This window comes from Drosophila gunungcola, chromosome 3R (assembly GCF_025200985.1).
Source record: "Drosophila gunungcola strain Sukarami chromosome 3R, Dgunungcola_SK_2, whole genome shotgun sequence".
In the NCBI taxonomy this organism is placed as follows: Eukaryota; Metazoa; Arthropoda; class Insecta; order Diptera; family Drosophilidae; genus Drosophila; species Drosophila gunungcola.
In genome coordinates, this window is record NC_069139.1 from 30,093,386 (window position 1) to 30,107,410 (window position 14,025).

The 14,025-nt window shown below is 38.1% G+C and overlaps 1 protein-coding gene across 9 annotated transcripts in view; it reads left to right on the forward strand.

Moving 5' to 3' along the window:
* Positions 1–582: 582 nt before the first annotated feature.
* LOC128252914 (diacylglycerol kinase eta) overlaps positions 583–14,025 on the forward strand; it is a 56,071-nt gene continuing 42,628 nt past the window's right edge. For 5 of the 9 annotated variants that reach the window (XM_052981115.1, XM_052981118.1, XM_052981116.1 and 2 more), the window contains exons 1-2: positions 584–1,834; positions 9,316–9,429. In XM_052981115.1, coding sequence (XP_052837075.1) covers positions 1,595–1,834; positions 9,316–9,429 — 354 coding nt within the window. In that variant the 5' untranslated portion in view covers positions 584–1,594. Of the gene's footprint in view, positions 1,835–9,315; positions 9,430–12,146; positions 12,550–14,025 lie in introns of those variants that run through there. The other 4 variants (XM_052981126.1, XM_052981120.1, XM_052981122.1 and 1 more) reach the window with 3 other exon arrangements.

The following is a 14,025-nucleotide window of genomic DNA, read 5'->3' on the forward strand; positions in this document are numbered from 1 at the left end:
GTCGGCACTCCTCTCACGGAGGGTGTGTGTTTGGCCTTCTCTCTGGGCACCGCTCTATGCGGCTCTCTCGTGGAAAATGCGGAGAGCAGGCAAACTTGTTGGCAAGGATAATGAATATTCCTTGTTTTCGTTGCGTGCCAGCTCAAGTTGGGTAGGGATGCCACGCCTTGCGAAATGTTGATATATTTCGAAACACATTTAAAGTATAAAATCTATTGAATATAATGACTAGAGACGCTCTTCGTAAAAGGTTATTTAAGTTTATAATAATAAATTAAGTATTTTAACTTCCCTTTAATCTTACAAAATGTTCCGTTGCTATGATTTTTATTGTTTTTGTGTATAAACTTAAATCAAAAACTTTTATTTTATTTATTATTCTATTATTACTTGCTTTTTTTTTATGAATTATTCTATGTTACCCATTTATAATTGTTCCGTGAACCAGACGACAATTTAGAGAGCTGCTATAAAAAAGCTTAACATTTTAATGGCTTTTATTAGAGGTTATATTATTCATATTTTGCTGTGTTCTTGTAAATGGTTATTTACTTTATAAGTATTAGGAATTTACAATTAAATTTTAAAATATTTTTTATATATAATCTATATCAACTCGACGGCTTAATACCAATGAAGAGCATTTACTCATAGTTTCTTTATTACCATGCATTAATATCCGCCGCCTGGCAACCCTGTCCGCCAGCTGCCGACTTTTCCTTGCTTTTGGGCCAGGCCCACTCCGCTTTCGACCACGGCAACTCACAGCGAACAGTGAGGGTTGCGGTCTCGTCCAGCTCGCCGCGCGGGTCCGCCAGTTTTAGTTGCGAACAAACTTCGGCGGGGAACAGAATGAGTCGTGCAGAGCACTGGAGCCCCACCAGAAAATAAAAATAGGCAAAATACTGAAACAGCAACTTGAGGCACAGCTAGTGTTCAACTCGTACATACACAAGTACAAGAAAAGCGGAAACAGGAAGTGTCGATATAATTAGGGACAAAAACGCAATTTTAATTATCGTTAGTGTAATCATAAATGTGCATTTTAATGTGAATTGTGAGTGTTGGGTGTGCTGCACTTTTTGCTAGACAATTTCTTTCTCTTTTTCCCTTCGCAAATTAGTTAGTGTGGCTTAATAAAATATATACATACAAATATAGTTCGATTGAACGGTTTTATACATGTGTTTATGTGCAAGTATTTTTGCTAAATTTATAACATTACATTGACATTGAATGTACACTTTTTGAATGCTCATGCAATTATTGTAATTTGAGTAAAGGACCGTTGACCGCTTTCAAACGACAAAGGACTAGGTACCGGGGACCTTTGTCCCAAAGACTGTGATTGTGTGTGGCCATCTTTCTTTGTTGTGCGAATCAGGGGGTGTGTCCAAGGGGGAGTTGGGCAGCTTTTTACATAAGCAGGGCGAGTTGCAAATGGGACGGCCACCTGCGGCGGCTACTCAACGCTGGGAGCCCTCGCTTTGTTCACCGCTGAGTGGTGCGTGTCCTTGCAACGTGACAGCCCGATTGTGTGTAAGGATATGCAAAGAAGCCCCACAGCAGCGGAAGTCAGCTCCACACCCCGACAATGGCCCACTTAAAACTGGACACCCTCCACGTGCAGCGAAGTCCCCGCGGATCCCGCAGGAGCAGTCCGAGCAGCGGAAGGAGCAGTGCCTGTAGTTCCGGGAGCCTCTCCCCGGTGCCCATCATCCCGATCATCGCTATCAGCCACGATGGCGACGAGTCCGAGTCAGAGTCGGAAATCGAAACGGAGCCAGCCCGCCTCTTTCAGCGCCGCATGTCCACCAAGTGCACGAATAACCTGGTAAGAACTGAATGATGGCCTTAGTGCACATTATAAAAATCAACGAGTTAATATTAGGCATTTGAACGAGATAAAATTTGTTTCTAATTCGTCGCAAGTGTAAGTGTGTTTCAGGATTCCGATATCACAATAATCACCAAAATAATTTGTTCCATTTAAGTCAAAATTTGCTTTTCCAAAAAAATGACAGCCTAAACCAAGTAACTTGAAATTTGATTTAAACATATTTATACATGGTTAAGTACCGATTTTATTTTCTTATGTGACAAATTATTTTAGTAATTGTATGAGAAAACGAATAAGCATAAGAAAAATTGTTTTCTGGTATTCATCATACCTGTTTTGATATTTATATATACCCTTGCAGGGGGTATTATAATTTCAGTCTGTCCGGCCGTTTCTACGAAAACTAGTCTCTCAGTTTTAAAGCTATCTGCATAAAACTTTTCCAAAACTTGTCTTTCTATTGCAGGTAGTACATTAGTCGGAATGAGCCGGGTCGCTCGACTATATCCCATAGGAACAATCGGAAATAGCAATAGCTGCAAGGGTATATAAACTTCGGCTTGCTTACTTTCTTGTTGTTCATAAGATTAAATTTTTTGTATAAAGAATATTAATTGAATATTCTTTACATCCAATTTAGAACAAACAAGAAAGGAAGCAACCTTCCGCAAGCCATTCCTATGGCAGCTACATGACATCTTTGACCGATTTTACTAAAACGAAACCCGCAAATTTTAAACAATTAACCCATTACTATGTGTCGAAGTATATTCAAATCAATTTAAAAAAAAACAACAGTATAATTTGTTTTAACATTATTCCGAATGTTCATATGGGACCTATATGCTAAAGAAATCCGTTTCCTACCTTCAATAAAAACACAGCTACAGTCGTCCGATTTTAACCAACTTTAAACCGTAGTTTTTTCCTATCTTGTATACTACCTGCAACCGGGAAAGTTTCACGCAGATAGCTTTTAAACTGAGAGACTAGTAAACGTAGAAACAGACGGACGGACGGACAGTCGGTCATGGCTAGATCGACTCCCCTAGTGATGCTGAGGTAGAATATAGAGTATTCTAATTGAAGTTATAATACCCTTTGCAAGGGTAAAACAACGTTCGGCACCGGGGACTTAAGACACTATACAGCTTATCAATATAATTTGTTATATAAATATTTCATAGAAAGCTACATCAGTTTTTCTTTATAAATTGAAATTGAAATGTTTTTTTACATACCGTTCGCAGATTTTTTTTTATTACTAAAGTCGGTTAAATTGGACTTTAGTCCCGCGTACGGTTGCGAGCATAAGGTTTATTTCAAAATCATAAGACACTATCAATTTTATAAATATATTTATTATTAATAATAGTATCAAAGTGAATATGTGTTTATAGCATAGTAATAACAAAATGAAGATTTCAATAAAAAAATATTCTTGAAATTAAATTCTTAACAAAATTAAAAACAAAAACTTTGACGTGTAAGATTTATATTTTTTAATAGTCAACGCCATTTGATTTTGCAATACAAAATAATATTTTTTTCATAGAGCCTGCTAATTTTTTTCATAGACTGACATTCGGTTAGAATTATAGTCTCAAGCTTACAACATCTTACTAAGATACCCCATATATTCTCCATTGGGTTTAAGTCCGGGAAACAAGCAGTCCAGTCCATCGTTTGCACAGAACAATCGACCAAATAGCGTTTGGTAGCATTGACATGAATTCGAGGGTTTTCTTGTTGAAAATGAAGGGTATTTCCCTATTTCCGTCATGAAAAGGTATAAGACTGCTTTCCAATACCCCCGTGTAGTCGGTGCTGTTCATCTTTGATGACGTGAACCTTAACTCAAGAGTGGTTTTAGAAGTAACTTGTTTAACTTTTTACGTTTAATTTTTCAGCATGAATGTTTCCGAAAGTTGTTTAGCAATGAAAACGGCTACTTTTCCCAGTCTGGAAAAGTTAACGCTGCTTAGGCAATCCACAATCCAATTTGGTGAGCAAAATGCTTTAAAAAAATGGTTTCAGGTTTAAGGAAGAAACATTTTCATTAATTACTTGTAATATATTATTAATTTAGTTAAATTTTAATTTAAAACTAATTTAAAACTTAATTAAAATCAGATACTTTGCAAAAAAAATCTTTTAAACAAAAATTTTAAAAACAACGAAGTTATTCTAATTTTAATGTTTTATAGGGCCAGATAAATTTCTCGATAATTTGTATATCCTTACAAATGGTATTTTAATTTCAGTCAGAAGAAATATTCCCGACCCTAACAGCATATTTAGGAGAGTCGATCTAGCCATGTCCGATTGTTTGTCCACTCGTTTCTACGCAAACTAGCCCATCAGATAAAAAATGCCTGTGTAGGCAAAATACCTGGATGAAGCGGTCCGAATGGAATCATTTAAAAAGTGTATTTATGCAGTCGAATGCTTAATCATTTTTCGTCACAAAATTTGATATCAGATATTTTACATGTTAAAGGTGCGATCGTCACGACTTTTTTACCTCGTTAAGAGGTGTTTTTGTTTGATATTATTTAGTATTAAGTTAAGAACCAATTTGCAACTAGCGTCTTTTCATAATGCTTCATAAAGACTAACAGAAAAGAACTAGCCAAAACAAAAGAAACTTATAAAAAGCCCGGTATGACATTTATTTAAAGTAACAGTTATTTTTAGGAGATTAAACAAGTCCTAACAAAAAGGTTTGAGCTTAAAAAATATAAAGTTAAAGTTTTTTTTTTCAGACTGCCTTATGATATTGCTATTATTATACAAAATAAATACAGTTTTTACAAAATAAATATTTTTTAAATAATTAAAAACGTAATTATAAAATTGAAAGCCATTGCTATATACTATTACTATATATTTCTATAAATTAAAAAAAAAAAAAAAAATTACATGTTTTTTTTCCGATATTTCAAAGGGGGCCTATATAATTTGGTCGTCTGACAAACAAACAGATGGTTGGAAACAGCTGGAAAAATATTGATTTCAATTTTAGTACATTTAACCGTTCGCAAACTCGATTTCTTTACCAGGAAATGTTTAAATATTAAGATAAGAAATATTTTGCTTAAATAAAAAAAAAATCGCTAGATATAACCGAATACAACATACTGAGTGACATGACAAAATTTCACGAATTATGGGCGTTAGAATGGGCGTGCACAAATCTTGAAATAGACTGCCCTGCGAAGTTATAACTATAATCTTTAAACCTAAAACTCTGGCCTTAACAGTTTCCGACAAAAGGGCTTGATTGACTCGGCTATCGATCCTGAACAATAAAACATATACTTTATGGGGTCGGAAACGCTTTCTTCTACTTGTGCGGGCACAGTTTTAGACCAAGGACCTTTTACGCGAAAACACGATACAAAGTAATTTGAGGCGGAAATGCAAAGCGGAAAAGATTTCATTTTTTCGCCCTGTGCCAAGAGTCCTTCGGCTTTGTCACAGGAATTGCCATGGCGATGCAACGAAGCGTCCTCGCTAAAGTTTCTGGAGCGGAAGTTGCATGCAAACTGGCAAACGGCATGGAGGTGGGGTCATCGCTTTATATGCGAGTTGCGTGTGTCGAGAGTTTATGTTTCAAGTTCTTTAGTGCACTGCACTGCCAAAGGTCATTGGAGAGGAGCAGTTCAAGAAGTCGGTAAAATATTTTAGTCGCTGCTGCAGGGGTCAGGGGTCAAAGTGGCCCCCAATTGATGATTGCTCCGGCTAAGCTGGGCGCCCGTTTCAATCATTTAAGTGCATTATTAAAATGTAATCCGACGCTGTCCATGTAGCGCAATATGAAATAAAATTGTATAGACTTGCGGTCGCCGCGAAGAAAAAAGGGAAGACCGAGCGGACCGTTCATGTATTTTAATTAAACGTTGCTATAGTCGCCGGGTTTCGCCAATAAATAATCAAAACGTTGGAAAAAGAAAAGAAAGGCAAGCCCCAGAAACTCCGCGAAGCCCGAGAAAATCTTCAATTAAGTTCTTTATGGTTTTGGTGTCACTTTGAAGCTTCTTAGGCTCCCCCTCCTCCTCCTTGTTGGTATACCGCGTCGTATGAATAATGTTCCCAGGCAAAAATTAAAGCTCTAGCCAGCAGGCTATTTGATGTTAACTATACGCATCGTTGCACTGACCCTTTCACCCAACTTTGGCCTTTCGATCCTTATTGTATTTTTAACCATCTGCCAATGCACCCCCCGCTACAATTTCACCCTCGGTTGTCCAACTGCAATTTGTACTTTAAGCTGGGCATTTTGTATGTGTGATGTATGGCATTCAAAGGCTGAGCAAAACACATTTGCCTGATTGTGACAGACAAGCAACATCCAAGTGCTTCCATGTGGCGTGGCCCCATAAACACACTATCACATGTGTTAGTAGAGGGTTGTGTAGGCCTTACACATGTCAAACCGCAAAACAATAAGCGAACGCTAAACAAAAGCAGCTTAGTGCAAGGGCTTGTTGGCAGTGCTTAGGTTAGCGTGCTGCCAACGCTGAAGGCGGCGACAGTAAGACAATAGAAAGAGTCTAAACAGTGGAAGCACAGTGCGGGGCAGTCGTTTATGAACAAAGACGTTATCAAATATTTGGCTAACTAACTAGGTGCTGTCCATTAGGGTGGGTCAATTTGTATGCGCCCAACAAATGAATAATTATGATTTTTGTTAAAAGTATTATAGTTGGCACCAGAATTAAATCACCTGTTTTCTTTTCAAAATGCCACTTTTTTAAGATAAAATTGTATTTTTAATTCTTCTTTAAAGCTGTACATGTTTGTAGGTACAAATTAAGAAAGGCCCAATTTAGAGAACTAAAATTGTATGGCAAAAAGGCAATCCAGGAAAATTTAAGAAACAAAGTCGAAAATAACCACATACGTTTCATCTAGTAAATAGCGTTTGCTTAAAACAGGAGAAGTAACAATTTGCTCGTTTCAAACAATTGAAAGAAAATGTAACAAAATGTTGCTGCAATAAATAGCTAATGTTGCTTCTGTCTTAAAGCCGTATTTATTTGTGGGACAATTAAGAATAAACGGTAATGTTATAGTTTAATAAAATGTAAGTGTTTTTCTAATATTGTAAACAACGATTAACTTTTGGGGCTTAGTTCAGTTTTCCAGGAGATGCTCATAAGAAATAAATTATCCCAAGTGGAAAACCTCATTTTTGATAGTCCGATTTACAGGAAAATTTTGAAATTGAAAGTCTTACGGATGTTACAAAATTGTTGCTGTTTACACCCTTGCAGAATTTTATAATTAAGGTCAGAAGTTTGCAACGCAGTGAGGAGACATTTTTGACCCTACAAAGTATATATATTCTTGATCAGCATGACTAGAAGAGTCGATCTAGTCATGTCCGTCTGTCCGTCCGCCCGTTCCTTTAAAGCTATCTGAATGAAACTTTCCCAAAAGTTATCTTCCTGTTGCAGGTAGTATATAAGTCGGAACGAGCCGGATCGGACCATATAGCTCCCATATGATAAATCGGGAGAAAAAAATGAAAAAATTATATAACTTTGTATGTAGTTTGTAAAAATATTTTTAGTTCTTCGAGATATAGTAGGGGGTTATTTTCCAGATTTCGGATTTGAATTTTATTAAAATTTGACGATTATACCATATGGCTCTCATGGAAACAATCGGAATATTAAAATTAAATTGACGATTTAGTAATGTTTTCATAATTCAGAATTAAGCTTTTAATTTTATTTAAATTGGAAAACGATATTATTTATTTCTTGTTTCTTGTCATAACTTCTGACCGGTAGGAGATATCTGGATGGTTTAATATTACAGAAATCCTTTAGTTATCCCCGTTCCCATAATTATGACAGCTGCTGTTGAAAGATGGCCTCAGCCATTTAAATTGAACAATAAGTAAGCCTACAGTATAAACAAAGTCAGAAGTCCTTGCCAACTCTTGTTCTTTGCCTTCTTCGATGGGTTGTCTTCAATGGGCTGTTGCCGCACTGTCCTTGAGTCTGGCTCCTCTTCTTGCTACGTGCTTGTTGAAAAAAAGGTTGAATTATTTACGAATATTTACCCAGACAATTGGCCAACTGTTTTGAGCCATCAAAAGGAATTTTTTACGGTGAATCCAATTTCTTTAATTTAAAGCTGTTTCACTTTTTTGGATAAGCTGCAAAGTCTGAGTGAAAGGGTAAGGAGTAGAATTTAATCCCTGTACATAATATATTCGCCGCAGCGAATGAAATAAGAGAAAAACAAAGCAAGGAAAAGACTTGTTGGCGAAATCTTTGTCTGGCTGAGTAAGCAACAACAGAAAGTATATGCATGTCTATAGACCGGCCTTTTTATTTACATTGTATCTTTTTACCTCAAAGGAAACAAGGAGAAGAAAGCCAAATAAGGGGCTGGTGTCGGTAAATCATAATCAATACCCGGCTAGCGAAAATTTCAAACTTGCTTATCGTCATGGCGCTGTCTGCTTTTGGCTGGCTGATGGACTCTGGCTTTGTGGGTTTTATCCTCGGCCACTTGGGCGTATACTTGATGTGTCAGCGATTGGCCTCATGGCCGTGTCACATGATTGATTGACGATGATTTATCTTGTCCTGATTGCCCGTAACTTTGATTTTTAGTCACAGTTTTTGTCCGCTTTATGGAGCGACAATTATCAATTTAACTTGATTCTTATTGCCTATAAAGAAGGTTTCAGGCCTGGCTTTCAGTTCCTTTTATTCTTAATTTCCGTATCTCTTTTTTATTACTTGTACAAACAGAAAGCAAATTGATTGTGTGCAACGTCCATTGATTTTTACAACGATTTTTCCATTATTACTTAAAGCTGAATTTCCTGTTACTTTGGGGCTGAAGGGCGCCCTTCAAAGCGTAAACGAATTGCAACTTTGTTTACTCAGCCAGCGACATTCGTTCGATTTCTATATCCCCGCTTCGTCAATTCGAAAAATTGGTCTGAATCAAAGGTTTATTTGTCGTATAATTGCCCCAGATTATTGCCACTTTGGTCGTCTTTCGCGCCACGCTTATTTACACTTTTATACCGCGCAAATAAGTGTGAATAGCGGCGAAAGCTGTGTGTGGTTGCTCTTTGTTTGCACAATTGATTGCTGGCCATATTGAAGCCCCCACTGTTGCCCACCTTTGTCCACTTGCCATTGGCATTGGCCTTTGTTAGCCTGCAGCCAATTATTTGTTGACATTCAGCCGAAGAGTGCAAGTGACGGACCCCGCAGAGAGCGTCGGTGTTGCTGACCGAGGGTCCTGCGTCCAGTGCAAAGTGCCGAGTCCCATCTGTGTCTGCTACATGCCTGGCTCCTCATTGTTATCATTCTCGGCCCATTGACTCCGAGCCGACCAGTGTCAGCTCATCAATTGCTAATTGCCCCTGGCGAATCGCTGATGAAGTGTGTTCGTAGCCAAGCTGAAATTGCAATCACTTTGTTCTGTGTTCTTTGCAGGCTGCCATCATCAAAGAGGGATTCCTCCTGAAGCACACTTGGTCCTTTCAGCGCTGGCGACGTCGATACTTTCGCCTGAAGCGGAATATGCTATTTTACGCCAAGGATGAAAAGGTACGTTTAAATCTTAGTCTAAAGTGAGTTCTAACAAAGATGAAAATGGAAAAACGTGTACCAAAATGTTAGTTTTGTACTCACTAAGCTGTGGCATTACCTCACATAACTGCAGTGAGTAAATCCGCATACAAATATAAATATTTTACCATTGCATTACCTAACTAAACTGCAATGCCATGTTGATCTTTCTCTGGGTCGAGTATAATATTTTTGCGTAAGATATCTTCGACTTCTTTTCTTTAGGTTTTTTTTTTTTTCAATTTGTAGTTGGTGTTAATAAGTTAGCTAGGGAAAGATTATAAATTTAATAGCATTAATAACATTAAATTTGTTAATTTATTTACAAGCAAAAGCGTATATTCAGGTAAACGGTTAACATTTTGTTTAGTTGTAAAGAAACCTTTTATAACTGCTAGATTAACCAAAAGAACATTATCACTAGACTGGGATAGAACCTAATATTTTGTATGAAAAATGAAATCGAAAGTGACCCGACCACTTTGTAAAACCAATTGTCCGACCAACCCCTCACTTTTTTGCCTGCGGACTTGTGTTTTGCACTCTCAAATTGCGTTGCAGCAAATTGCAGGATATAATTACCAAATGAAATTACCGCGCAGCTTGAAGGCAAAACAATGTCGACAGGCAGGCTGATGGAGGGTGGCGAAACTAAGGTTAAAAGGGGGAAAACCAGACAGGTGAGACAGACAATAAATTGGTTTATTGCGTGCAGTTCCCTCCTGATCAATAATGAAAGCTTTTAAAATGCCCGCATTACATAGGACCCCCTAATAGAATCAGTATGTGGGCGAATTTTCGATGACAATATTGGGGCCAAAGGTCGCGGCCTGATTGCAGTGGCTTTTAGTGACTCAATAAGTCGAACCGCCTCCCTTGTCAATGTCAAATGAACTCGATTGCGGCGTGCCTGCCATTAACCACGTTAACGAAGCTAATTGCCTGGTAAATCAATTATTTATGGCTGGTCTTCAGTTCAAGATTCGGGCTAGAAACAATGCCATCGGGTGCTGAAGTCTTAAACTGATTACGCAACTCATTCAAACTGAATTCCCCTCAATTCAAAACTTAGTTCCAAGTTCCCTGCAATTGCATCTCATCCGATTGCGATTGACGTCAATCCAGCATCTAAACACGCTTCGAGCGTAAATTGCAATTATTTCGTAAGCTTTTAGAACGGTACGAGGCCCTTCAGCGCCCAGTTTTGCGTTATGAAAGAGCTAGGAGTTTATTACGTATGGCTTTCATGTTAGCACAATGCGAAGCATTAGAGTGCATACTGGCCTTGTTTGGCGCTCCAATGACGCGTCTCCATTATGCAACAAGTCGAAGGCGTCTACAAAACTACAAAACTACTACTACTAGGTAGTGTTACCCCTCCCGGCTTTTGACTCTCGGTATTCTATAATGTAATGACAGGTTGCCATGGACTTCTTGGCCGCCCAAATAATTGGCCTCATTAGAGCCTGGCGCGCCCGGAAGTAAAACCAACCGCCAACATTTATTTTGATTAAAAATTCTTGTTGATGCTCAATAAATAGACCCTAAGGTGCCGCTTTATTAAAAGGTTAATATCACCGGCGTTCGCATTCTTTGGCTGCCCGAAAAGTGCCTGGGTGCTCATTAAGCGTAGGCACGAAATTTCAATTATAATTACGCATACGCGATGTTGTGCCCAAGTGGCTTAAACGGTGGGCAATTTGTTGCCGTAGTGAACGTAAATAAAAAGAGCACGATAGAAAACTGGAAAACCCAAACAAAAAAAGAACGGCAGAGCAAACTACGCGTGCCAGACAAGTACGCGGCCAAACCTAAGACAGTCCTAAGTTGAGGCACAAAAGGGATAAGCCTTTGGCGGGTTGGTGAAAAGGAAAGGCATTTTGAGGGGCTAGGACTGTGTTAGCTGATGCTGATGCTCATGCTGATGATGGTTGTGCTGCTCGTAAAAGCGCAAATTTTTGTTTGCATTGTTTTCATCGCAGCCTTCTCCTTAGTCCGCTCCTTCGGCACATATTTCTCTCTCGTCCTCGTTCATTTGGCCTACAGCCGCGAGTCCCTTTTCGGCATATATGTATTGCTGGGAAAACAAGTTTGTGGAAAACTCACCACAGTTGTAAAGTTGTAAATACACGGCTTTTGGCCATGTGCGCGCTTCCACGCAAAATTATGGGGATGCTGGGCTCTGGCGTGTGCGTTTTGTTTTGACACGTGAAAGCTTTATGCGAAAGAGAGCCTTAAAGCTCTGGGCATAGGGTTGGCATGTTCTGTGAAGTTTATTGAAATAAAATATTGAAAAAATTTAAAGTCGAAAGTCAATAGGTAAATTAAAACACTTTCAATTTTGTAATTTTATATTTTTATGCCTGTAAAATAAGATTATAAAAGAGCTTTATTGTACTTTTATACTTAAATTGGAGACACTAATAAAAATTAATTTTTTTGTTCACAAGTTATTTATAAAAACTATCATTGAGCAAATCAAAGTTTTTCTCAGTGCCACAAAAGCTTTTTCAACAGAGTTCCCTCTGCCGGACCCGAGCGCACCTGTAAATATTTGTATCCTATTAAGCGCATGGCAGGAAGATGGTGAGGAGCAGAAGGACAGGCAGCCAGCATGTCTGTGTGTGGTGAGTTTCGGATGAGGGCCAATAAAAGCGACTGTTCGGCAGGACCTCAGCTCAGTTCAAACTCAACGAAGCATTGTGCCACAACTCAGCAACAGCGAAATAAACAGCAATACCGCCATTATCATCAACACCAGAGGAAGCCGAGGAGAGGGCCTACCAGGTCGACTAATTAATTATTTAGCCGCCAAGGAAACTCAACATCGATACAGCTACAAAAAATAATTTGCGATAAGTGTTGAAAAAAACTCCATAAAAAGCATTAAACAGTTATTTTGGTTAATCCCCGCGGGGCGGCGTCGGTAAGGAGAGCTTCTTAAGCCTTCAGTGCCTCCAGTTTTGTGTGTGAGTTCGCAAGATGTGAGCCAAAGAGACAGTAGAACTTTCAGCCGTTAACCGAATAATCAACAGTTCCAAAAACCATAAACTAAACGCCTAAGTCACCGCCAAATCAATATTCTGTGTGTTTTTCGGGGTAAGTTAAGGCAGCTCGCAAGCCCGAGTCCATTTCCATTTTATTTTCGTTTCAATACCGCTTTTGGGTAAATCATTTTTCCGGGGCTTACCAAAGATTCCGACGGCTTTCGTTCGAATTAATTCTGGAACAAATACATTTGTATGTGGAGATTTGCCAGACTGCCAAAACTTTTAATTGGCTAATTTAATTAATGCGCGCTAGTTGAGCTCTCTTAGATTGGGGCTCAAGACATTTATTTAAACTTTATCCAAACAGCCGTTGATATATAGAGGAGTGCTCTGGCTTCTCCCAGCTATAACTTGTATAATTCTATCCTCAACTGACTTCGAACAGTTAGCACACCCCCACCCCATCGATTAAGCCAAGAGCACTGACCTTTTGTATGAGTCTGGTGATGTCTGGTTGTGAATGGCCAACTTTTAGTTGAGCTTGTTCCCCTAATGGCGAGCGGTGCACTTTTTGGCTAATTACCTAGGCACAGTCATCCCAAAAGGCATATGCGTATGAAAAGGCAACAAGAGGCTGGCAAACAATCATACAAAGTGACTGTCCTGGGGCCAGCGGAATTAAAATTTAAAGGGGCAGGGAACGGAAGAAAGGTGTCATGACGAAAACGATACAAGAGTAAGCTTTGCTCGATAATGGACTGCAGGACTTACTGTCCTGGTGTCCTGGAAATACTAGAAGCGACCAGGACCCTTCTGCACTTAAAAAATATTCCTTTTATTAAGCTTGGTACGTTTAAGGTAAATAAATAATTTGCATACTCATAACCGATTATATTTAGGTAAATATTTCAACAAGCAAAATTTTTGTACTCAGCTCAATACTTAAAAGTATTACTTAAACATTTAACTTTAATATCAGGAAATAAATTCAGACCGACCAACGAATTATTTACCGAAATTATCCGATTCAAATAGTTAACATTTACCAAAATTAAGTTATTATAGAATATTTTGCAAGGCCCAGGTTTCGCTACAAATTTTGTTTATTTTTCCATTGAATTGTACAAATAACAGTTTTAGAAAAAGGACAGATTTTTTTCTAGCACCATCAAATTTAGCATGCATCAACAAATTTAATTGGATTATATTCCTGGCAAAAATAGTTTTTTATTTGAGCTAACGGAGTGAAAACGTAAAAACAGACCTGTCATCAGCAGTAAAAGCGTTCGGAAGAAGAGTACGCCATTCTGGCGTTTAACAAATTAGTGTTCTTTATTTTTTAGGAAAATACTAACATCAAAACTGTAAAAAAATAAAAAAAAATTAAGGTAGATAAGATCCCTGAAAATATAATGGAACGATTTTTAATAAATGAAAAACAAATCGAAAAAAAGTTTTTTGTTTAGACTGAGGAACTTTGGATTCGTAGGCCCTTAAATCGGTAGAGCCATCGGATGTCGATGCCCGTAAATGTTTGGGATCAAAAAATTTTTTAAATTTAAAAAAACTGCTTTTACTATTTTCA